Source organism: Leptonotus elevatus, chromosome 19 (genome assembly GCF_054856555.1).
Source record: "Leptonotus elevatus isolate MCC_2025b chromosome 19, RoL_Lele_1.0, whole genome shotgun sequence".
NCBI lineage: Eukaryota > Metazoa > Chordata > Actinopteri > Syngnathiformes > Syngnathidae > Leptonotus > Leptonotus elevatus.
Window position 1 is genome coordinate 2,040,613 of NC_141257.1, and position 26,292 is coordinate 2,066,904.

The 26,292-nt window shown below is 41.2% G+C and overlaps 2 protein-coding genes across 6 annotated transcripts in view; both read left to right on the forward strand.

Moving 5' to 3' along the window:
* Positions 1-11,123, forward strand: part of atp9b (ATPase phospholipid transporting 9B) — a 30,159-nt gene extending 19,036 nt beyond the window's left edge. Inside the window, exons 14-28 of one of the 2 annotated variants that reach the window (XM_086062486.1) lie at positions 184-296; positions 1,031-1,264; positions 2,877-3,038; positions 3,627-3,719; positions 4,234-4,317; positions 4,394-4,564; positions 4,635-4,733; positions 5,003-5,237; positions 6,511-6,575; positions 6,648-6,803; positions 6,878-6,942; positions 7,187-7,353; positions 8,960-9,163; positions 9,286-9,318; positions 10,420-11,123. In XM_086062486.1, coding sequence (XP_085918612.1) covers positions 184-296; positions 1,031-1,264; positions 2,877-3,038; positions 3,627-3,719; positions 4,234-4,317; positions 4,394-4,564; positions 4,635-4,733; positions 5,003-5,237; positions 6,511-6,575; positions 6,648-6,803; positions 6,878-6,942; positions 7,187-7,353; positions 8,960-9,163; positions 9,286-9,318; positions 10,420-10,556 — 2,018 coding nt within the window. In that variant the 3' untranslated portion in view covers positions 10,557-11,123. The remainder of the gene's footprint in view (positions 1-183; positions 297-1,030; positions 1,265-2,876; positions 3,039-3,626; positions 3,720-4,233; positions 4,318-4,393; positions 4,565-4,634; positions 4,734-5,002; positions 5,238-6,510; positions 6,576-6,647; positions 6,804-6,877; positions 6,943-7,186; positions 7,354-8,959; positions 9,164-9,285; positions 9,319-10,419) is intronic. The other variant, XM_086062487.1, reaches the window with a different exon arrangement.
* A 7,431-nt stretch (positions 11,124-18,554) lies between these two features.
* The window catches only part of nfatc1 (nuclear factor of activated T cells 1), a 29,041-nt gene continuing 21,303 nt past the window's right edge, over positions 18,555-26,292 (forward strand). For all 4 annotated transcript variants that reach the window (XM_086062489.1, XM_086062491.1, XM_086062488.1 and 1 more), the window contains exons 1-3: positions 18,555-19,144; positions 22,014-23,028; positions 23,100-23,259. In XM_086062489.1, the coding sequence (XP_085918615.1) occupies positions 19,123-19,144; positions 22,014-23,028; positions 23,100-23,259 (1,197 nt within the window). In that variant the 5' untranslated portion in view covers positions 18,555-19,122. The remainder of the gene's footprint in view (positions 19,145-22,013; positions 23,029-23,099; positions 23,260-26,292) is intronic.

Consider the following 26,292-nt stretch of genomic DNA (forward strand, 5'->3'; position numbering starts at 1 on the left):
CAATTTGGGTGCATTAATTAGTATTAATGAGATTAGGGCCGGATGTGGGTCATGTCATCTATTGTGGGCACTTTTTTTTTTTCTCTGCATCTTCTTTTTTTTACCCCAATTGTCTCTGCTGCAGGTGGAAAATGTCCCAATACTTTTGTTCATATAGTGTCAAACTATCAATTTGCTTCGCAGGCACTTTAACGCAAAATGAGATGATCTTCAAGCGGCTGCACCTGGGCACCGTGTCCTATGGTACCGACACCATGGACGAGATCCAGAGCCACATCATCCAGTCCTATGCTCAGGTCAGCCCTGTCAAGTTGGATTGTGTTGTCCAAATAGAAAGTCATAATCTTATGATAATAGTTTCCTTTTTAGAAAAAAAAAAAAGCTGAATTCTTATGACAGCAGTATTTTATATTTTGGGGGTGTATTTTCAAGATGGTGCTATTCTTTGCCATGGACGGCTGTAGACGTCAAAGATCCATTTGAAATCATTTGATCCCAAAAACGTATTTATATGTTGTTGTTTTTTGAATGCTAGAGAATACAGAAGGCTTTAATGCCTCTGAACTGAAGAGGTCGCTTAAAACAATGGTAGTTATTACAAAAAAAAAAACTGGCAGCAGAGTATAAGAGATCAACCAGGGCCATGTTGCAACAAGCTCTTTCCCCCCACATAATGATGAAACTTACCGGTAGCTATATTCTAATCCTGCTTGCTGCAAAACGGTTTTCTGGTTTTCCTGGTAAAAGAAGAGACTCTAATATTTATTTTGGCCGGGTCCATGTTTTTATAGCAATAGAACACAATATTCTGTGGACCTTGCAAAATCTGTCAAAATCCAGTAAAACGGCTGGGAGCGAAGGGGGTTGCTTCAGTCAAAATGGCTGGGAGTGAATGATTTTCACATTTTATTGTGGATATTAAAATAAAAAAATAGACTAATTGTCTGCTTTATTTAAAAAAAAAACAAGTTTTTCCTATTCGTATCATGTCAGCGTTGAGTCCAAAGGAATCCCTGTCATTTCCTGCCAGGCCTCCTCCAGCAGCAGCGCCGGCGACTCCGCCGCGGCGTCGCAGAAATCCCAGACCCCGGGCCCCAGAATCCGCAAAAGCGTCAGCAGCCGCACCCACGAGGCGGTGAAGGCCATCGCCCTGTGCCACAACGTCACGCCCGTCTACGAGTCCAGTAGCGATGCGGAGACGCCGGAGGCCGAGCAAGACTTCAGCGACGACAACCGCACCTACCAGGCGTCCAGTCCTGACGAGGTGACCGCCACAATCCCCCCCCCCCCCCACCAAACCACCAATCCTTTTGTTTTAATGTCTTTCCAGTGATCTAAATAACGCCAGTTTGTCAGTTTACGAGAACACAGGCAGAGGTTGTGAGCTCCCGGAGGAGGTTAAGCTTTTTAAAAGTCTCTATGGGCCCTTCTGAGAATTTACAATCTGAAACAGAAAACAATCCCCAAAGGCATCATGGAGTGCGGTGTGGTTCGTGCTGGTTTGGGTTTGTTGTTCGGGTTCAAATTCATATCCAATGAGGAAGCATTTTCAAAATCAAACATAGTCACTTAGAATCTGCAGAAAAAGCTAAAGAATGTATTTACCCCCCCCCCCCCCCCCAAATACATTTATAAAATCGATTAATTGCTCAAATGTTATGTTATGTCATATATATATATATATATATATATATATATCCCCTCACCCACAACCACTGCATCCCAAATTCATTGACTCGCTTGGATTGATCAATATTTAATTTACTCTTCGGGGTGACAAGACCCCCCCCCCCCCCCCCCCTTCGTTCCCTTCTTCCTTTGTCTTTTGTTCTGTGACTCCCTTGTAGATTTTTGTGTGCTTCTATTCCCCCCCACGGTCATTGAACGCAGCATCGCCTCTTAATGATCAAATGGACTCAGCAGTTATAAAACAAATGTAATTTTTTAAATTAATTAATTACTCCTCGCTACCTTACCTTTTCGGCCAAATAAAACTTCTGCATGAATAAAATATTATTTTCGTAGCAATTCTACTTTCTAAAAAATCTGCTACTTTTATCTTTTAGGGGGGTTCACCTGTTATGTTTAACTGGCATTAGTGTTAGGGGGTCTTTGGTAAAAAAAAAAAAATCCTGAATCCAAAAGATTTGCAAACCCTTAGTCTAATGTAAGCATTTAAATCAGATTAGATGCAAAGTGTCGAGCTAAATTAGATTGAATAACTTTTAGGGTGTGTAGTGTGAGGACGCGTGTGTGCAGCTATGTATACACACTGGATAATGATTCACATGTGTTGAGTAAAAAAAAAAAAAAATCCTGCTCAAAGGGTGGGGGGGGGGAGTTCCTGGGTGTGTGTTGAGAGGGGAGGGATGGGTGGTATTAACAGGAAGTCCCAATTTGTAGGTCAGAGTATAATAACAACCTTTGAGTGAGCAAAATTGAAAATGAAGCCATTGAGAGTTGTCGTGTGCAGCTGAACGCTCGCTCACTCGCTCGAGGGGTTTGAGGGGGCTCGCAGTTCCTGCTGAGGGGAGATAGAGGATGGGGCGGGGGCGGGGACTGGGGGGGGGCACAGGAAAGCGCTTATCTGGCGCTCAATGAGATCCGATGGACATCCCATAATGCTCTGATGTCTCAGAATGGAGTGCTTTTGTCTCAATATTTTACTGATGTGAATCAATTGTAACTGACAGCAACTAAAATTTACCCAAATTTGTTTTTAACACTGTTTAACTACTAGTGTAAAAAAACAAAAACAAAAAAAAAAACAGTAGGGCAAAAAGTTGGCTCACTATTTGGTCTCACAGTAATTTTATGAAGTCATAAAAAGTGGACAAACTTCCGAATGAGCCGGCAAACCAATTGCGTGCCCACAGGTGGCGCTGGTGCGGTGGACGGAGAGTGTGGGTCTCACCCTGGTCAACCGAGACCTGGCCTCCCTGCAGCTCAAGACGCCCGCCGGGCAGATCCTGTCCTTCAGCATCCTGCAGATCTTCCCCTTCACCTCGGAGAGCAAGCGCATGGGCATCATTGTCCGGGTTAGACACTTGTTTTCATTGCCAAGCACGGAATCGGTGAAGTTGGTATTGGACCTTTTTATTGATGTCATATCGTCGCTGCTATGTGAAAAAAATCTTACCGGGTATGTCTTTATTTATTTTTTCCATTTTTATGTTTTTGGGATGAAACTGAATGCAGACATCCCAAAAAATGTTTTTAAAAAGACAAAAATGGACAGAAGTGTTTTCCACATACCATGTCCATTTTTGTCTTAATATTGAATTGACCATATTTGGACATATGAGATGAGATGAGAACAACAACAAAAACATGGGATTCGGTAATTTTTTTATAAAAACATGTTTTCAATAATTAATAATAATTAAATATTTTATATAATTACATATTGTATATTATATGTAATTATATATTTATTGTGTATTTTTTTTAATACACACAAAGATCATGAAACATTTGCATAAATGATTTTATTTTTTAAAGAAATTATTTTGCATCAAATAAAAAAAGTCAAATAACCAAATGTATGTTTTATTTGCTTGCTAATAGTTTCCCCTATTTATCTGAAGGTTGACAAAGTATTTTTTTTTTTCCCATTTTCCATCCAGGAGGAGTCAACAGGCGACATCGCATTCTACATGAAGGGTGCCGACGTGGCCATGGCGAGCATCGTCCAGTACAACGACTGGTTGGAAGAGGAGGTAACCATTCCGAGAAAAGTCTCAGACCCAGCGAATGCATGAAAACGGCATAAATGTCACATTAAAAAAAAATGGCCGATTTTTATTTCCATCCCGCCGTCGATATCATCTAATCAGGACGCTCATGGAGAGATGAACGGGCCGCGTCGGCGCCGGGTCGAAGGTCTATGTTCATCATAATCATATTGGCATTATTGAGTCGTTTACCACCGGGGGCGGCTTTTGATTTAATTACTGACCCAGATCGTGAGTAATTACAGTTTGTCATATTCTCAAACAACAATTGCTAACGACGCCGCCGTCGGGCGTGCTCGTCAATAACCAATTAAGGCCTCATATCAAAAAATGAAGCCGCGTCCGGCTCTTTTTTGTTTTACCGCGTCATCTGTGCGGTAGCGGCGGCCATTTTATTGCGCGTTGGGAACAATGGTGCTCCATCATCGCCTTTACAGTATGTTGATTGACTTAAGTCTGAAATAAAAAAGTTCAACATTGTTGTTTTGCTTCCTGCCAGTGCGGCAACATGGCCAGAGAAGGCCTGAGAACGTTGGTGGTGGCCAAGAAGTCGCTGTCTGAGGAGCAATATCAGGACTTTGAGGTGTGCAAGTCTACCGCCGACGGCGCCTTCCCGTCGGCCCGTAAGCTTGTGACCTTGTGCCCGACTTGTGCCGCAGAGCCGCTACAACCAGGCCAAGCTGAGCATCCACGACCGGACCCTGAAAGTGGCGGCGGTGCTGGAGAGCCTGGAGCGGGAGATGGACCTCCTCTGTCTGACCGGCGTGGAGGACCAGCTGCAGGCCGACGTCAGGCCCACGCTGGAGCTGCTCAGGAACGCTGGCATCAAGGTCAAGTCGGGAGAGTCAAAAATTGTTGGGACAATTGAAATGGAATGAGAAGGATCTTTTTTGTGTTTAGATCTGGATGTTGACCGGCGACAAGCTGGAAACGGCCACATGCATCGCCAAAAGCTCTCATTTGGTCTCCAGAAACCAGGAGATTCATGTTTTCCGACCGGTACGTCCTTTCATGACCCCTTTTCAAACATAAAAAGGGTTCACAAAGATAATACAGTACAATGGTGTCTTGACTTTAAGACTTCAATTTGTTTGTTAAGTCTCAAATCAACTTGGCCCATTGAAATGAATGAAAATGTCACTAATTCGTTCCAGCCCTCCCCAAAAAACACATTTTGGTTTGATTTTATTTTATTTAATTTTTTTAAAGACCCTAACCTTTTGCAAGGATTGTAGTATATACACGTGGTTGTGCTTGTGGATGTTGAGGTGAGCAACCGAGGAGAGGCCCACTTGGAGCTCAACGCCTTCCACAGGAAGCACGACTGCGCCCTGGTGATCTCGGGCGACTCCCTGGAGTTGTGCCTGCGCTACTACGAGCACGAGTTTGTGGAGCTGGCGTGCCAGTGTCCCGCCGTGGTGTGCTGCCGCTGCTCGCCCACGCAGAAGGCCCAGATCGTCACGCTACTCCAGCAGCACACCGCCAACAGGACCTGCGCCATCGGTGAGTCGGTGGCACGCAAAGCTTATTCCTAGGGGTGGCAGGTGATTCTGATTTTAATCGCATGACTTCAATAGTAAAGTTTCTATTTTAAAGCTTGCATAAAGCACTTGCAGTTGTTACAAAAAATGGCCAGCAGGTGGCAGCAGAGTATAAGAGATCAACCAGGACCATGTTTGTGAATATTGACGCATGACTTCAATAGTAAAGTTTCTATTTTAAAGCTTGCTTAAAGCACTTGCAGTTGTTACAAAAAATGGCCAGCAGGTGGCAGCAGAGTATAAGAGATCAACCAGAACCATGTTTGTGAATATTGACGCATGACTTCAATAGTAAAGTTTCTATTTTAAAGCTTGCTTAAAGCACTTGCAGTTGTTACAAAAAAATGGCCAGCAGGTGGCAGCAGAGTATAAGAGATCAACCAGGACCATGTTTGTGAATATTGATGAAACTTGGCTGTACTCTAATGCTAATTGCTGCAAAACGGAAACAGATATAAATACACTTTTTTTTTCCTGATGAAAGAAGAGATTCTAATCTTTATTTTGGTAGGTTCCATGTTTCATAGCAATAGAACACAATATTCTTTGGGCCTTGCGAAATCAGTCAAAATCCAGCAAAACTGCCGGGAGCGAAGGGGGTTGCTTCAGTGAAAATGGCTGAATGAGTTAACTCACGATTAATCGCAAATGTTATATCTGTTCTAAATGTACAATAAAATGCACAATAATATATTTTTTAAGTTTTCATACTCTTGTTAACAACATAAAAGTGGAAAAATTGTTAAACTAATAGAAATACGTCTGCATCTTTTAATCATTGATGAAGTAATTTCATAATTCTTAAAATTAAAAAGGTGTACTGTAATGTGAAGGGGTGATATTGATTTGTGTTGTAGTCATTTTTCTGCCACTAGATGGCATAATTGCGTTTGTAAGACGTTGGTGAGAGCTTGGTGCATTTTTCTTGTCATATTATGATCTATATAATCTTTAACATGAAGTAACTTGTGAAATTGTGCACATTTTTAAAATTGTAAAATACAATTTGACCTCAATCTCCACAAATGCGTGCATTATTATTACTGCAAAATTTTGACGTGGACGCGTCTTGCGACTGGAATTCCCTCAGTACGGGCTTTCCAAGGAAGGGGCGCTCATTATTTGTGTGTTAAAACAAATTAGTGGCGTTAAATCAACTCAAAATGAATGCACAAATTTTACTGCTTCTTATTTTATTATGCATTTATTCATGCGTATGATTTCATATGCGACAGGTGACGGTGGAAATGACGTCAGCATGATCCAGGCTGCCGACTGCGGGATTGGAATCGAAGGAAAGGTAAACATCATCTCGCACTTTTTTTTTTTTCCTTTCTTTTTTTCTGGATCTTCTTTTTGCGACTCGCAACAGGAAGGCAAGCAGGCGTCGCTGGCGGCCGACTTCTCCATCACGCAGTTCAAGCACATCGGCCGCCTCCTCATGGTGCACGGCAGGAACAGTTACAAGCGCTCGGCGGCACTGGGCCAGTTTGTCATGCACCGGGGAATGATCATCTCGGCCATGCAGGTGCTTTGCCGGTTACTTTTCGTCTGACCGTTAAAGACGATGTGGTTTCATGGAACTGTTTTCTTTCCCGTCAGGCGGTCTTCTCATCCATTTTCTACTTTGCTTCTGTTCCCTTGTACCAAGGATTCCTCATGGTTGGGTATGGCTTTATTTTACATGCATATTTACAGACGAGCCGTAAGTCAAGGGTGCCACTTTATTTCTTCCTCGAGCTCTTAATTACATTTCAATGGACGTCAGAAGTGCTGACCGGAATTTTGTGGCGCGACATAATGAAGCCCTAAAAGCACTCGGGATCGCCTAAAAATGCGCAAATCCTTTACTGTGGACTTATTTTTTTGGGTGAAAATAACCCTTTTGACCTTTGAACTTTCTGGATGCAGCTACGCCACCGTCTACACCATGTTCCCGGTGTTCTCCCTGGTCCTGGATCAGGACGTGAAGCCGGAGATGGCGCTTCTCTACCCGGAGCTCTACAAGGACCTGACCAAGGGCCGCTCACTTTCTTTTAAGACCTTCCTCATCTGGGTTTTGGTCAGCGTGTATCAAGGTATCAGGACATTTCTCATGTCCAACCCCCCCCCCCCCCCCCCCCCCGTCGTCCCGGCCGCCGCCCCCCCTTCTCGCCGTCAGACGTTCTGTTTCTCAGTGTCTTAAGTTTCCATCCGCCATCCACTGGTACAATGCGTGTAAAAGGATAGTTGTGTAATGGCTAAGCCGTGCAGCCAGTGGGAAAGGTCTGCGCTTCTGCTCAGGCATGACTTCCTGACAGCACGGAACTTTTTTAATTAAAGGCCACGAGCGAGCGCGAGGGAGGGGGGGAGGGAGGGAGGGAGGGAGGGAGGGAGGGAGGCTGGATTCGAAGATGATATGAGATCGTGGAGGGAAAATATGAAGGAGCACACCGAGGCAATTTTTTACAGAGGTTGACCCGCAGGAATGTCCTGCATGCGAAGCGATTACGCAATCAGGGAAGGCCGTTAGCTCCTAAATGAAAAGTTAGCGACATACAGAAAGATTTTCACTTGCGATCAAGCCAAACTAAATCTGACATTAAGTCCTTGTCGGCAGTTAGTTGGCGCTTTATTTATGCAGTTTGGCACAACTGTGAATCGTCATCTGTGTCAGAAAGAAAGTTTTGGCGTTGTATTAAATGACATTTATATTTCAATAGTGCTAGAGGTCCCGGCATCAGTCTGAAAAAAGCCAGATCAAACTTTTAACTCATTTGCTCCCAAAAACGTATAAATGTGTCCTATTTTAAATGTTTTAAGTGTCCCAAAGACGTATGTATACTTTTTTTTTTTTATGCTAGAACTTTGTTGCAGCCTCTCAACTGCAAAGAAGGGTTGAAGAAATCATAGTTATTACAAAAACGGCCAGTAGGTGGCAGCAGAGCAAAAGAGGTCAACCAGGGCCATGTTGAAAAAAAGCTTAGATTTGTGAATAATGATGAAACTTGGCTATATTCTAATGCTAATTGTTGCAAAACGGAAACAGATGTAAATGTACTTATTTTCCTGATAAAAGAAGAGACTCGAATCTTTCTTTTGGTAGGTTCCATGTTTTGATAGCAATAGAACAGAATATTCTGTGGGCCTTGCAAAATCCAGTAAAACAGCTCAGAGCGAAGGGGGTTGCTTCAGTCAAAATGACTGCGAGTGAATGAGTTAATAGCCTTTTTTTTAATTGCAATTTTCATTTACATTGTTTTATAGTATTTTAATTTTCCTTTATCTTATTTAATATCTGGTCAATTTAGTATTTATGTAGTTTTTAAGCATCTTGTGCTTAATATTTATTGTGTTTTTGTTTTACTTTTCCTATATTTGATTTAGGATTCATAGTATTTAACTTTTTAATGTACTTTATGTGATGTCATTTTTAAAATATTTTGAAGAAGTTTCAATTTTATATGGTAGTTTTTCACAATTTATACTGTATAGTATTTATTTCATTTTGTACTCTTGATGATTTTTTTTTTACTTTATATTATCTTTCATTTCATAGTATTTTTTTTATATTTATAGTGTCCTTTTGTATTCAATATTTTCAGCATTTGAACTCATCAATTTTTTTTCTTTAATATTTATTTATTTAGTTTAGTTCTAGTTGATTTCAAGATGATTTTGTATTGTTCCTGTCGCATCCACCAGGGGGCATCCTGATGTACGGCGCGCTGGTGCTGTTCGAATCGGAGTTCGTGCACGTGGTGGCCATCTCGTTCACGGCGCTCATCCTGACCGAGCTGCTGATGGTGGCGCTGACGGTGCGCACGTGGCACTGGCTCATGGTGGTTGCCGAGTTCCTCAGCCTGGGCTGCTACTTGGCCTCGCTCGCCTTCCTCAACGAGTACTTTGGTGAGAGAGACGCTCACGTGTCCGCTGTGTGTGTGTGCGTGTGCGTGTACCCGTGTATGTGTGCACTGTTGGCGTCCTAACGTTGATGTGCTGCTCTTCTCTGGCTTGTGTGTGGGCCTCAGGCATAGGCAGGCTGTCCTTTGGAGCTTTTCTTGGTAGGTTGTCTCAAGTCTGTCATGTCGTCCGTTTCGCTGTGACGTTTGCATGGAATTCTTTCGTTTGACTTCCGAGCATCTGTTTTGTTCTGCCGTCCGTCCCGTACGTTTGTTTGACCTCCGCCATCGTGTGCAACTTCCTGTCTGATGTCAGTGGCTCATTTCTTGAGTCGTTAAGTATGTTAAACAAAGCCAGTATACTTAATTTATTGATTCAAAATGTTTTTTTCTTTGTCTTCATTTTTTGTTTTGTTTATCTGAAAACTCGCTAGCCACTTGATGAATGATCTTGTATTCGAGGGGCTCCTTATAATATATTGAATAGTAATACGCAATCCTAATATAAAAGTGAACATTTTATTTCATATTATTGGATACTGCAATAAATATGTACAGTATTCACAAACTTCATTTTTGTTAATTTTGTTAGAATTTATTAATTAATTTTAATTGTGTTTTTATACCTTAAATAACTTCATATTAGTTTTTTGTACTTCGATTGTTTACATATTTACCGTTTTTTCAAATCTAGTTCAGGTAGATTGATTTTAGATAAATATTTTGTTTTTATTGGAAACTTTTCATTTTTTTTTTTGAAAAGTGTTTTTATTGTTGCTTTTTTTACACTTTGAAACACTTTTTAATAATCCTTTTATTTTAGTTCAACTGCACTTAAGATTTAGATATTAGTGATTATTTTAGTACTCTCTTTTTAAAATATGATACTCAATTATGAATAAATTTTAAATTTATATTTTAGATGGGGAGAAAATATTTAATTCTATATTTCTAAGTTAATTTTTATCATTTGTATTTCATTATTGCAAAAAAATAAGTTAACTAATTCAGTTATTTTGTGTGATTTTTGTTATTTTATTTTTATTTTTTTTATTACAATATCTATTCTATCAATGAATAACATTTGTGGATCATCTTTTTGCCTTGGCTAGCAGTAAAGTTTTCAGTGTCCTGTTACAGTTCTTAGACGCAGTACTACTTGAATCCTCTAGGTGGCAGTCAAAGTTCAGTAACCTGCCTAATCACTAACGCTGTCCACTTAACTGTAGTTTGAGTGTTTTTTTTTGTTTGTTTTTTTGTCAGACTTGAGCTTCATCACCACGTGGCCTTTCCTGTGGAAGGTGTCGTCCATCACACTGGTCAGCTGCCTGCCACTCTACATCATCAAGTACCTCAAGCGAAAGTTCTCCCCATCCAGCTACGCCAAACTGGCCTCCTGAGACACACGGAAGCCATCTTGTCACCATCTTCAATGCACTTTTTTTCCCTTTTCGCCGCAATTCCTCGCCGCTGGATGTGGAGGTGAGTCATCCACTGGAACAATCACATGAATTTTTTGTTTGTATTTTGGATTGACATCTTCTTGAGACTTTTTGGAATTACTTGAACTGGATGAGCACAAAAAAATGAAAAAGATCTTCTCAATTGTCACTTTTATACTTTTATATACATTTCTTAAGTGTTATTTTTACTCAAAATGCAATCAGGGTTGCCCGGGATGAGTTTTATTATTCGCGGCATCCCCGTTCGCATCTCTGCGAAGTGTTAAAAAAACAAAAACTTAACATGCCAGGCAATATGTAGAAAAAAGATGGAAAGTGGTTGTTATTGTTTTGTGAAACTTTCCAGAAAGTTCATTCGTGTGTCGGAATGTTGCGCTCTGTTGGAATGTTGTTGTTGTTGCTTTTTCCTTATGTCCCCTGCACTGCAAGTTCAAACTGTGTTGCTGCTAAATATGTTGTTTATGCAATCAAGATTCAATAAAAAAAATTAGCTCAAAAAGAGTCCTGGTTTTGAAGTTCTCGCTGCAGTGTTGACATTTGGCCATCTGATGGAGACAACATAAAATATTTGACAGACGCTACAGCTTCATTTTGACCAAATTTAGCAAGAGTATAATTTGAAAGAGGAAGAGAAAAAAAAGCCTTATTTAATGATGTGTACACACAAAAATACATTATTAATATACATTTGAATGTGTTTTATTGGTTGACATGCTCTAATCTTAGCTGGTGCTAGCTGTCAAGAACAAAAGCTTACAGACTGCATTTAAAGCAACAGACATATTTCTTTCTAAGTCTTAAGAAAAAACTAATTTAAAAAAGAAAGGAAGCTAATGCAGAAACATTCAAGAATAAAACTGATAGAAACCTAACATTTAGACTGCGCACAAACAACCTTCCATTGAAACGTAAATTTAAAAAAGGTAGACAATATTGAGATTTGTGGTCACTCCCGACTTCCACTGAGGCTTGCAGTGTCATCTTTTGGCCCCTAGATGGAGACAAACACCAGATGTTTGCCTAGCACTTTTTTCTTTTTCTTCTTTAAGCCTGACGCTTTTGACGACTTTAGAAATTGATTTGTTTTTCTTTTTTATTGGAATAAAATCTTCTATGCATTAAAAAAATATATAAATAAAAAGGAAGGACATTTTACGAGTCGTTTGCAAATTCTCCCTCTTTTTACACTATGGCCTGTAGTGTTTCCATCTGGCCACCAGAGGGAGACCAACACCAGGCATTTTGTGGATAAGAGCTAAATTTGGTTTTATTTTGGGACAAAAATGCTTTCGTGACTTTTTTTTTTTAATGACTCATACTATTCTTCAGTACTATACTTAAAAAAACATTCAATATAATTTAATAGAATATAAAGAACTTAAATGTTAGCGATTCATGCATTCATTGAAAGGCTGCTTCTGGTCTTTGTGTCTTGGCCACCAGGTGGCAGTATATATCCGCTGCTTAAAAAAATATAAAATGTCATTGATTGATTGTTTCTTTAGCCCATCAACGGGGTTTTGCCTTGTTGAGCTAGAAGATTTTCATCACATAGTTATGTTTTATTTTGTCAAATACAACATGTAATTCTTGTTTTATCTTCTATTTTAGGTTTGTGAGCTTCCGGCAACGAGCTAACTTTAGCCGCCGCTATCGCTAGCTTTGCAGTGTTAAAAAAACAAAAGTCAGAGACAAACATTTCCAGACTTCCCTCCAAGGCAACAAGCTTACCTCTTTGAATCTAAACAAAAAATGTTTGCTTTACGTGAAGCTAACTGTGCCGTAATTACAGATTGCGCTTGTATACGCACAGGCCTTGGAGGGCCGCTTAAAAAAAAAAAAGAAAAGAAAAAAAAAAGATGCGTTTTCGCTTATAATCCAAAGCAGCCGTGGGGCAAACGGCGCAATGTGTTATCAATTTGTGCCGAAAGACGAGGTGGAAGAGGAGACGAGGAAGTAGTTTGCGGATCAACGTGATGGTCTGATGGCTTTTAACGCTTTCTCAGACATTTGTGACTTTTGTGACTCCTGGCGTTTCAGACTTTCTTTGTGCTAAACCATTAGCCTGCTAGCGCTAGCCCGCCTTGCCACGCGCACACACACGCACGCACCACACACTCCATTTCACACAGCCCGCAGTTGGGATGTAAAATTCACTGACACAGCATAACTGCAGATGCATGGAACATCTGTTGAATTTTTTTCCCCTCCTCCTTGCTGCACTTTTTTTTTTTTTAACCAAAAAGGGAGAGCTGCCATTATGCTATTATCCTATCTAGTTACTAAGCAGCAGCTAAGTGGCCGCGCCGACCAAAAAGCGTACGCGCGTCCGTCGTGGCCGCTCGTCTTTATGAATTCCAAGAAGAAGTAGTAGAAGAAAATACACGATAAAGTTACTGCTAATGATATTCCCTGAAAGGCTCCACCATGGGAGGACGGTTTGGACTAGACCTCCTTCTACCATGGGGGAAATTAGTTTGATTTTCAACTTTGGCATAGTTTAAATACTTGTTTCATTCGGACCACATTAATTGTAATTTGTAGATTTAAAATGTTATTATTGTTTTATTTAACAATAAAATACTAATTATCTTCCTTTTTTTTCTACCATGTAAATAAAATTGGAAACAATTTATTTTGTTTATACTTTGTTTTGTTTTTTAGATATTTTATGTTAAGATTTGTTTTGGGGAAGGGGGTATTTTATCATTGGCGTCTTGCAATTACCAGTTACATACACACTTCATTTTCTATTCGACATTTTTTAAAGTATTTTATAATTTATAATTTATTTTATAATAGCATTTATTTAAAAAAAAATGTTGCCAGTACATACATACATACTTTTTATTATACTTATTTGTATATGTGCACACAGTTGAATTTTGCTCAAATTTACCTCTTACTTTTTTAATGTATATATTTTTAATTTATGTATTAGATTTACATATTGTTAAATTTTATTATATTACATTTAAATTATTTAATTATTTAGTGTTTTACTTGTAAATGGCTAATTCGTGAATTTATATATTTTTCTGTATTATTTCCAGTATTTTTTTCTATTTTTTTCACTTTACTTTTTACAGTTTTTAGTCTTAAATGTTTATTTAAATATTTCTGTTACTTGCATATTTTAAATATTTTACTTTATGTATTTGCTAGAAATATTATTAATAATATTTATTTTATAATATATATTTTTTAATATTGCCAGTACATACATTTTCATTATTTTTTTATACTTAAGGAATTCCATAATTATTTGTATATGTGTACTCAATTTAATTTTGCTCAAATGTACCTCTTATTTTTAATGTATATATTTTTAATTGATATATCTATTAGATTTACATGTCGAAATATTTTATTACATTCAAATTATTTAATGCTTTACTTGTAAATGGCTATTTTGTGAATTTATATATTTTTTCTCTATTATTTCCTGTATTTTTTTTTATATCTTGAATCATTTAATGTAATATTATTTACTTAATATTTGTTTTTTTTCACATTGTTTTTTGTTTTAAATATTTCTGTTTAGATTCTTACTTACATATTTTAAATGTTTTACTTTATGGATTTGCTGGAATTATTATTATTATTAAATCATATATACGTATATTATAATTGTTATAGTAATGATGTTACTTTTAACTCCACCATTTTTGCAACTATTTCATTTGTCGCTTTACTTCTGCTGCCCCCTGTTGACTGCGTGTCATTTTGCAGCTCTTTTGCAAACATTTCCATGTTTTCAAGCCCGCATCAATGCGTATTTTGTTCACAAGTTTAAACTGTGATATCCATTATCCTAACTCGAGTCTGTTCAAATGTTCTGTGAGTCAGTGACAAACCTCAAAATGTGCGCCCCCCCCCCCCCCCCAAAAAAAAAAACAGTCCTTCATGGGGATGAGTCACAGCAGCAAACTTGTCTGCTAACCATTTGCTTGCGGTGCCGCCGCCGTGACACTGAAGCGCTGTGTCGGACCCTTCGGAGCATTCTCGACGAACCCTGTGGAAGAGAGAGAGAGAGAGAAGAGAATTTTTTTGGAGATAAAAAGCTCCTCCCTGGCCAGGGCCGTTACCCGGCAGCGGCCTTCACAACAGGAAACGCGGGATTCCGTCATAGCGGCCGGAGAAAAAAGGAGCACATTGACGGGAGACAGGAAGTCTGAGCGCAGGAAAGCCAGAGCAGAGCAGAGAAGCGAAGGGAGGGAAGTTTAGCCAGCGAGCTAAATAAAAACGCAGCCAGAGTGGCTAAAACGTGACCTCCGCCAAGGCCCGGCCTTTTTTGGTCTTTCCACATTTTTTAGAGAAATGAAGCAAAATGGGCAACAATGCCAAGTTAATGTCACGCCTTCATTCTTTTTGGCATCATCGACAGCAGCGCTCGCAGTCAGCGTGCCAAAAATGGCCACCAACGCACGTAGCCGCTCATTTTCACGATTTATGCTGCTTCTACTCGGCTCAATTTGACCGAGATGTAATAAATGTTTACAACTAACATCTTACTTTACACTGGGGTGCCTTGAGATAAGATTCCCTTAACTCAAATCATATTTCTTGATTGAAATGAATGGAAAAGCCGCTAATCCGTTCCAGCCTCCAAAAAACAACAAATTGTAATCAGAAAAACAGCACTCTAGATTTGCTTTATAAAAACATTACACAGTAAAGATTTAAACTGACTTCAGTCCAATGGACATTTTGCTGCTCCTTCTGAAGTGCACACCTTGGCCACTTGGGGGCAGTATAGTACAGACTTAATCACGGTAATTAGTCATTCTTCGCAGAGGATAAAGAATGTATGTCTGTGAGTTTTGTTATTTTTGTGTGTACTTGTGTCTGAGCTCAAATTGAAAGTCACATTTTAAAACTTGACCTCAAAGTAAGATAGCTTGAAAACAACAAAAATGGCGTACTGGACATTTTATTGCTTGTTGTAAAAGAGACTTTCACTTTTTATTGTATTGGTGAACTCGTCCAAACAAGTAAGGTGCCCCCCCCAAAAATGGTTTGGGTTGGCTTTTTTTTTTTTTGGGTGGCCTTCCCGACTTTTAACAATGGAAACCTTAACAAGTTAGCACTGAAGGTCTTTTAAGGACGTGCAACCGTTCTTATTCATAAAATACACATTCATGAAGGTCTTTTTTTTTTTTTTTTAAATAGTTGCCAAGACAAGCAGGTGATGAGTCAGGAGCAGGGAAAGCACAACTTTGCTTCTTCACACATGAAAACATCATCTAATGTTCCGTTCCTGCTGAAGACACAAACCAGACTGTCGACATTTTATTGTGGAGGGACCAAAGCAATTGCACCGCAGTCCACACACGGGGGGACATTTTGTATTTGGACCGCAGGGACCGGTCTTCAAATGTCTTCCAATTTTGTGGCTGGAAGAAGAAGAAGAGCCTGCTTGGACGGGATACAACTTTTGAGAGATGCACGAACGTTCAAGGCTTTGACATTGAAATGCAAGTCAGCCATTTTGTTTGGAAGCAGCCATTTTAGAGGTTCACCGATCCATATGAAATTTGGTGACAATGGCTATTACAATAAGGCGCAAAAAAAAAGTCTCAAGGACCCATGCTTGAAATTTAAAAGGGACTCTCCCATTTTAGTTTGAGGTCGCCATTTTTGTGGTGAATTTCAGGGCCTGAAAATGAGGGAAAATGAGCCCAAGAAAACATTTTCACAGATTGAATTCAAATTGGGTAGACATGTTTATCATAATGCAACGCACGAAAAAGTCTCAAGGACCCATGTCCCAAATTGAGCAGGAAGTGGCCAAATTTCCAGACTGTGGCAAATTCAGATTCATCATCACCATGAAAAATGGCGCACGAGGGTCTATTCTTTGCTCCTATTGTTGTTGTCATGGTTTGTGACCTCCAATGTTTTGTTCTTGTCTCTCGGGACCCTTGTGGTCTGTGGTGGTAGTTGCCATGCCGACTAAATGGCCCAGCTTCCCCGTCCTCCCTCATCAAAGAGTACCGGGGCTATTTATGAAGAGCACGCTAGTGTTTACTGCACTAACACCACGCAAATGAAACTTTTCCATGAGGTCAAAGAAAGGACAAACATCCTTTGAGCGACTCAAGACATTTTATGTAAGAGGAGATGCGCTAAATTGCTAAATAATGGCGAGGTTAATCATTTTGGGAGCTTATTATGCGTTTTGCTGTTAGCCAAATTAAGTAGCGTGTCGACATCAGGAAAAATACAGCAATGTCAATCAGCATGGAGAGCAGACCTCCTCCAAGGCACAAAAATCCAAATTATTTTCAAGCTGGCTGAGATTCTGACGCGCAAAGCCATGCAGTTCCACTCCAGTCCAGTTGGAGCACTGTCTCAAAAAAAAGTGAGTGGAACTTCCTGTAGTTGCTGCTTTATTTTCTCACCAAAGTTTTGTAGTGTTCGTAGTATTTCAATCGAAACTAAACGTATCGCATTTTTACATGTGTGACGGACATTGTACAACATTTTAATTTTGTTTCGGTTTAGGTAAATAAATAGGTTTAAAAAATTGAAGAAAACATGGAATGAAGTGCATCAACACTTGTCCAACTTAAATTTAGGCCCAAAAATGCAAGCTGTTTTTTTTCTTCCCCCCCCCCCCTCCCAATGTCATTGAATTATGCTCTGACCTTCAGGACCAATGAGGGGATGTCGTCACCCGAGCGAGAGAACCAGAACCACTCGCAGCTGGTCCCAACTGGGAAAAGTGGATCCAGCGGCCGACCGCAGCGAGCGTCCTCCGTTCGGAACTGCCGGAGGATGCCGCGTGCGCGCGTGTGCCGGGCGTGTCAAATGACGGGGTGCGTACGGTATATAAAAGACTTTGATATTTTTATAATGGCGGCATCCATAATGATGCGTTTGCCGGCCCGCAGGCTTAAACGGCCTCCCGACAGCAGGAAACGCAAGAAGTAATTATTTGCCTTTGCAGAGCGTCCAAAACTCCTCGAGGTGCCGCCGCACTCGCATCACGGCCAACTTTTATGCTTTTTGATTTATTTATTTTTGTATGGTTTGCGACTTTACATCATGTCACACCCTTCAAAATAATGTCAAATTTAAGTTGCATTGATTGATTTATTACATCTTGTTCATTTTTTAAAAACATTTTAGATTAGTTTATATAAATGTATTTTGTAATTTTTTTAATTACATATTCCATCAATTGGTTTTATTTTGCAAGTATTTATTTGAATGTTTATTATATCATTTTACATTGTATCATTTTTTTCAGTAGGGATGTTAAATGCAATTTTTTTTCAGACAGTTACCTCTATAATTTCATTTAACACAATGAAAAAACATTGAACAAAAAACTTTTCCTGGCACAGATGATGATTTGCTGATTTGTCCGACTGCCGCAGTACAACGCCAACGACTGCCGAAGAGGACTTATACAATTTTCTTTGCCATATGTATCGTGGCTAGTATCGGCAGCCTTCATGAGTATCCAATACCTATATAAGACCGGTACTTACCCATCCTAGTATTTTTTTTATTTCATGTTTTATATATTTATTCAGTTACACATTCTTTCACTCAAATGTAATACATTCTTAAGAATTATAATTTTATGTAATTAAAAATGTATAACTTAATGAAAAATATTTTGATTGTTTCAATTAATATATTTATGCTATATTTTCATTTATAAATGTGTTATATATATGTATTTTATATTTTCTTTTTAATTGGTATTTGTTTATCTATTTAGTTATTGTATATACATTTTATACTTGATGAAGGTGTTAGATATTTGACTTATTGTATGCATATTTCATTCATTAAGGATTTTTTTTTAGCAAATGACATTTTAAATTATTTGAAAAAAAGTCAACTATCCATTTTGACCTCATTCACAGCTGTTCCTAATATTGTGGTCGCCATTTTATGAACGCGTCTGCGCATGCTCACTTTTAGCCGACGTTCATTTGCTGTTGATCATATTTGGAAGCTCATTTCAGCTCGCCTGTTTCTAATCGTGTCCTCTGGCCCGGTTCTGTCTTCTCGGGACTCCACGCAGTTTTTGCGACTCCCGGCCGAGCCGCCTCCAGGATTCCCTGCCAGCCTCGCTCGTCCGCGCGCGGGCGCGCCACCAGGATCTCCACCGGATGGCGTCGGGCGCGCGCACTTACGTCACAGGCTCTCCGGCCCGGAGGAGGGCGGGGCCGAACCCTCCCGGGGAGGCGATCCTCTGAGGTGATCCCCCGGTTTATAAGGCGCTCCAGTTGCCGAGAGCAGCCCGAGCGGTGCGTCACGGTCACGGCCGACCCAACGGAACCAGGATCCCCCCCGCACCCACCGCCACCACCGCCACTCCCACCCACTACAACCGAACCCATTTGGACTCCCCACTTTAGTAGACACGTTTTTGCCTGTTTTGAGAAGGGGACTATACTGTAACTGTTGGGCTTTTATGGATCACGAACCGAGCCAGTTTGCATCCGAAGTTTGACGTCTTGTTTTGGACTTCAAAAAGGAGATGATGAAATCAGCCGAGGAGGGTGAGTTTTCACTTTTATGACTTTTTGTAACTTCCCTTGACACATTTGACATGTCCGTGTGGCGCTTGGCACACTTTCCAACACCGCTTGACACTCAAAATGAGACGATGATTCACTTTCTTGTAAAAATGAGAAATGCTTTTATGTCCCTTTTGAAAATATGTAATGTATATGACATCAACATAGGCATAGAAGTAATCTAAAAAGCAATAATCACCAACCAGGGACATAAGACAAATACTGAAAATTATTAGTGGAACTGATTCTGGGTCCTTTAAAATGGTCATTTTTAAATATATATATTTAACAGGATATTTGTTTGCTCCAAATGGATACCAACACTCTTTGAGACATCAAAAAATAATACTGAAATTGCAGATCAAAACCTGTTTATTTATTTTTTGTTTCTGTCCCATTTGAATATATGTAATCGTGTACACAAGTGCCCTCTAGTGGCAGATCAAAGAATCACTGAATTAAATGTTGAAAGTGCATGTTACAGTAGCTCATTGTTATCGTTTTAAACAATACTGTATTGCATTTAGTTGTCTTTTTAAATATTTATTCAGGTTTAAATTGAACTTTTTTACATTTTAATTTTCTTGTCCTGTGCATTTTAATTTAATCACTAATGTACCGTTTTTAAGTTAGAGAAAAAAAATGCAAACAAAAGAAATAACATTAAAATATCACAAAACTCAAAATAAATTATAAAACAAAACTTGTTTGTTGTAACGACCACAACTTAGATGAAATAATTTAAACTGCTGACCCCAAAAAATAAATAAATTGGAGCCCATTTTGGGTCTTCTTGAAAATGTGTTTTGTCTTCTCCTCATGTAATTTTGTACCTCCAATTAGATTACAAGTATGTTCTAAGACCCAACATAAAAATGTCGTCTCAACTTAGCACCAAAGATGTAGTTTTAATGATTAAAAAAAAATCACCAAAGCAGCTTTAAAATCAGGAAAAATCCAGCCACTCTTGAACATTGTGGGCGTGTCCGCTGACGTGCTGAAACCACGCCCCACTCAACTGTCAACAGTCAATCAAATAGCACTAACTACAACCTTAAATAGTGGACGCACTCGCAGCCAACAACGAGGCACTCTAAAGTGGACTCCAAAGTACGGCACGTGGCACCATTTTTGACACACCCAAAAAAAAAAGAGCACAACCGAAATGCTCCACAATTGTATACTACGTAGTTCTCCGTTTTCAGCAATTATCTTCCAACGTGTATTTAGAAGCGCGTCTCTGAATCCACTTGAGAGGATCTGGGCGAGCATCTTGTTACTACCTGGCGAGACGTTGAGGCGTTTTAAATTTAGCCGTTGAGCCACGAGTGAGAGAGAGAGAAAAAAAAAAAAGCCTCATTATGGTTTCAGCCTGCTCGGGTGCCGCTGATGTCATGTAAATTTACAGCAGACGGGAGCCTCTTGAGCTCGCTTATGTGACGTCTGCTTCCCAGGCTTTTTGGCACGGGTCGGCACCACGTAGACACCGCTCGGCACCACTAACAAAAACATGCACTGTTTCTACACTGTTGTAATGGCGTGATTAAACAGCACACGTCTTGCAGTGTGAAATGGCAGAGAGAAAAAAAAAACATGTTGAGTTTGGTTGTAATGGCCCAGATGGAGTTTATTTTTAGTGAGTTTATACAGTATGTGTAATTCCCACCTACCCACCCACCTGGTCTCCATTTATACGACTCAAACCATTTGAAATGTTCTGTGTCATTGTTCTTGGACCAGGGTGTAGCCAAAGCCCGGTGTGAGTGGACATGCTGCGGTGGGTAAAACCGGGAACACAAATCTAAGCAAATGTAAACAAACACATGATGATTGGGCTAAACGTGTTTGTTTTGTTTGTGACGAGACAACTTGTCATTTCTTCATGCCTTTCCCCGAATAACTGGTTGCACCCCTTACCAGTACAAATATGGTCCTGTTTACTAAGATTCACTATAAAATGTCCCAAAATCCATTTTATTGATTTATTTTATGCCGTATTGGCCTTGTGTGCGCCTTTAATGGGAGCGTTGTTCGTGTTGTACACGAATTGGCCACTAAGGGGCAGTGTGGTTCCACGCGTTCAGATACACTCAGCCGTAATAAAAAGTAGAAGAAAAAAAGTTATGATGAAGTCAATACAAGTTGTTTTAATGCGGCGTAGGAAGAACAAACGCCTGTGAGTAATGTTAAAATGATTCTCTGCATACATTCCTGCAGTCTTTTGTATGAATAGCCGTTCTTTTCAGTGATAAAAGTGCCGCGAGTAGCGCGCTAATTAGCGTTAGCGAGTCAATGGCGCTTTCCATTGGGCATTAGCCTTGAGCTAGCTACGTTCGGGGAAACAAGCTAAAGTGTCTTTGTATTTAAGTGTGCACTGTGTGTAATTCTCTTTGTTTTGTTTGTTTAGTTTAACAGTTGACCTCAATTGGAGTTGTAGCAAACGGCTTGAAACCAGCAACATTGGACTCTTTTTGAGGGACTGTTTGCTAGCTGTCAAACTCGGTCTGCTCATGTGGACTATATAACATAACTATAAAAGCTATAAAATGTTATAGTTAGCTAATTAGAGTAGCAGTTGTGGTCCACACGCTGTTTTTGTGGAAAAGGGCACTTTCCTTACAATTCAAAATGTAACAAATGTAAAAAAGAAAAAAAAAGGGCACTTTCCATTTGTCATTCTGCAGTGCAGACCGGAGCATGACGATTATTTGCGTATCGATAGATTGAAGCAGAAATCATTGTCAATCAAATCATTTTGAATCAAAAATCGATTCTGAATCAAATCGAATTGTGAGACCGTCAAAGAGTCCCACAGTGTATGATAATCCAAATGGATGTGTTTGTCTTCCAGACGCTTTTGGCTACACGCCCAATGTCAGCCTCTCCCTCCCGCTGGGCAACCCTTGCCTTGGCCCGCAGTACCTGAGCCTCCAGTCCAGTCCCATCATCTCAGTCTCGGAGGCCCACGTATTCGACGGCCAGGACGACCTGAGCGTTGCCGGCTACTACTCGGTCCGCCCCAACGGTGCGCCCGCCCTGGAGAGCCCCCGCATCGAGATCACCGCCTACGGTCAGTTCCCCGAGACCGAGGCGGGGCAGGACAGCCTTCCCGTGGCCAAGCGGCTCAACTCCGTTGTTACGTTGACGCTCCCCATTGCTGACGGTTACCGGGACCCCAGTTGCCTTAGTCCGGCCAGCAGCGTCTCGTCCCGCAGTTGCCAGTCGGAGGCTTCGTCCTACGAGTCGGGCTTCTCGTATAACTACGACCAATCGCCGCAAAACTCCCCCTGGCAGTCGCCCTCGGTGTCCCCCAAGGGTTCCACCCTGGCCCTACCCAGCGGCTCCCCGCGTCACTCCCCTTCCACGTCGCCCCGCACCAGCATGACAGACGACCCCTTTGTCGGTCGGGGCGGCTCCGGGTCGAACTCCCCTTGTGGTGCCAAGAGGAAGTACAGCTTCAACGGCGGCGGGGTGGCGCACAAGCACTATCAGCACACGCCCAACCACTCCCCGGGACTGTCGCCCCAAACCTCGCCCCGCCTGAGCGTCACCGAGGAGTCCTGGCTTCCCAACACCAACCAGTACACCAACTCGGCCATCTTGGCGGCTATTAACGCGCTGAGCACGGACGGCATGGCTGACCTCGGGGAAGGCATCCCCATGAAAGCCCGGCGGACCAACCAGGATCACAGCCCCACCGTCAGTCTCAAGATGGAGCCCGGCGGCGAGGAGCTGACGCCCGGGGAGCTCTGTCGAGACGAGCGCCCCTCCAATCGCGTGCCTCTGAAAAAGGAGGCATACTGCGGAGGTTTCCTCGATGTGCCTCAGCACCAGTACTCCTGGTCCAAGCCCAAGCAGTTTGTCAGGTATCAAAACATCCCAAACTTTAGCATGTTGGATCCATTGAAGGCAACGGCGCATTTCTCGTCTTTTTCAGTCCCTCCCTGCCGGCGCTCGACTGGCAATTGCCGTCCAGCTCGGGACCTTACAGCCTACAAATCGAAGTGCAGCCCAAGTCCCACCATCGGGCCCACTACGAGACCGAAGGCAGCAGGGGGGCAGTGAAGGCTTTGGGTGGAGGACACCCCATCGTACAGGTTTGGAACCAGAATAATGTTTTACACGTTGCCAGCACTCGGTTTTGGACTGTTGTCCAATGGAGACCCTTCTGAAGTACCTGTTTTTTTTTTTTTTTGCACATTCGTCGATAGAAGAAGACTGATATGGTTTTGTCAGGGCCAATACTGATATCGATTATTAGTACTCAAGGACGCCGTTGACCGATATTTGGAGCCGATATTCATTTTCAATAAAAGGGAAAATATAGGCATAAAAATGTGAAAAAATAGAAACTTCAGCTCAAATTTTTTCGTTGATATTTTAAGCATATATTTATTGAGCAACTTTTAGGTTTTGTAAAATATTGGAGTTTAGAAAAAAATCTTAGTCAATAGACATCTTTGTTTAAAAAATCTAACAAAAAGTTCAGGCAGTATGTCTTCAAAAGCTAAATAAAAACTTAAGTAAATATCTCCCTATTATTTTCTACAGTAAATAAAGTTTTCCCAAATTTCAAATATCTCAAGTATTCAAATTTTACTTATCTTAGTTAAACAAAAACAGAAGGTGCTGAGAGTTCCCAGGGTCAGCAGCATCTCTGAAAATTGAAATAATTAGTTCCCTGAAGTTATTATTATTTTTTTTAATGGATCTATAATTGGCCGTACGATTCTTCAAAATGGCCGATATTCGTCAAAATGCTGAATATCGGCCTCGATAATCGTCCCACCCTTATTCATCAAAATTGGTTGCTCTGATCGAAAAGTGTACCCTGGCTCCCGGTTGCTACGGCGACGCGCCCCACACACACATAGCTTGTCCAGCAAACTGACCATCAACCTCGCCCCCTCTCACCTCCGTTGTGTTCCCCCCCGCCCGCGTTGTCGCCGGTGTGTCAAAATCCAGCGGCAAGCTATTTAAAGATGTCACATTTCTGAATGGGATACGCTATTAGGTCGGCCAGTGGCTTCCTGTCCAGACGAGGGTGACTCACTGGTTTTTCCATTGCGTCCCACATGGCGACTGCGCGCACACACGTCCACGCGCGCGCACGCACACACACACACACACACTGCGAGATGTAGACTAAGCTTTGAGACCAGCAACAGCTTAGTCACATTAAGAAATGAGTGAGTAGGTATGTTCTGCTGCCTCGATGTGCTGACCTCGGACTGGCCGTAAACGCAGCCCAAGAGGCGGGCTTGCCTGCATTCCCACAATGCATTGCAGCGATCCGCAGATGCTCAGCGCAAAAGGGGGGCTAATGTGTGAAAGTCTTTTGTGACTCAGCAAGATTGTATGACTTGACTTTTGACTTGCTTAAGCCAAATAATAAAGGACCCATGACAAACTTGGCGACGTTTTGGAATCATCACCAAACCTGACGTACATGTTTTCATAAACAACAAAAACATGAAAGTAAATTTCGGATCATCGACAAACTTGATCTTCATTGTTTTGTAAACAGAGAAAAATCGTCAACAAACCTGCTGTTAATGTTTTCGTAAACGTCACATCTGACGTACATTTTGGTAAACCTCGGAGATAATTGAATTGAAGAATTTGCTGTGCATCTTTTGTGTTCCTGAAAATGTTTGTTAGCCTCATTTAACCGCAATAACAATCATTCTGCTAAATGAACGCCAAATTCAAACATTGCAAACTCAGAGTCGTCGTTCAAATGACGACCTTTCAGTTACTGAAATAAGCGTAGGTGCTAACGATTTAAGGACAGGAGGCAGTGAAAGAGAGTATGTGTATTCTCGCTTTAAAAAAAAGGAAAAAAGGAAACGCCGCCCCCCCCCCCCCCCCCTGTTCCCCTCCTTTTCCGCCGCCGCACAGACGTGTCTTTGTTTAGGAAAGTTCCCGTGTGCGATGGCTGACATCATCGCGGCGAAACCACACACGTTTCTGGCAGGCGGCTCGGGCCGTGTCGGAGGGAGCCTCAAACAAGCCACTTCTGCAACCCCCCCCCCTCACCCCCCCCCCCCCCCCTCTTCCATTCCATCTCCGTTAGTTTATTCTGGAACATTCTGCTGTGGTTCCCTTTTCCAGAATCCAAGCGGGCAGCGTCGGCTGTTTTTTGTTCTTTTCTGATGCCATCGACCGCCGCTGCCCGCCCGTTGGCCAGGCCGGCCGCAACCACACGCGCCACCCACCCTCGCACCAGCACAAACCCCGCAACACGGCGCTCGCCACACTTGAACATTGAACACAATTCTGCACAGTGGGAAGGAAATTGCACACGTTCGAGCAGATCCAGCCAAGCCACCTTCAAGTCGAACGTTCACATTTTTGCAAAACCCAAATATAATTTTGAACAAAGTTTTCAGAAACTTCAAAAGGCAATTTAGAACTTTGAAGGAAAAAAAAAACATGACCAACGCTGTAATTTGTAATTTCACTGTCATTTCATCAATTCTCATTTTTTGTTAAATGAATTTCCTTTTGTAATATTGGCTCGGGTCCACTTGATTTCATTCAGATATCAACAAACATCATAAGACGTGAAAAGCGCGACCGCTGGGATTGTTTTGATCCGCCGGGAATGATTGGCTCTCCCGCTCCCTCCTCGTCGGTGCCTTGAGCTGCCGGAGTCTCGGCATTCCTCTGGTGGGCGATAATACGAGCCAGTCGGGAGGGGCCCCAAACTTCTAACCGACCTTTAATTGCCTCGGTCGAGTGTTGTCAGCTGGAGCATGCGTTTGTACGTGTGTGCACTTTTGAGTTTTGGCCTCATGGCAACAGGAAATCATTCACCAGAACGTAAACCTCCACCAAGGCTCGACCTTTAATTCTGGCGAGTTGCGAATTTGTCTGTTCATTTTGCCGCATGTGTACTATATTGTACATAAAAGAAAGCGAGGAAGAGCCGAGGTCGCTGAGCGTTGGTTGTTCCACTCCGGTCCTGAAGGTGGCAGTAATGAACATGATAACTGAATTGAAAATATGTTATTTATTGACTTATATTTCTTTATTGAAATGCACTAATTTTTATTATTATTTCATTTTTATGTCAAACTTTGAACTAAATTACAATTATGTTTCTATTTAAAAATACTAATAATTAA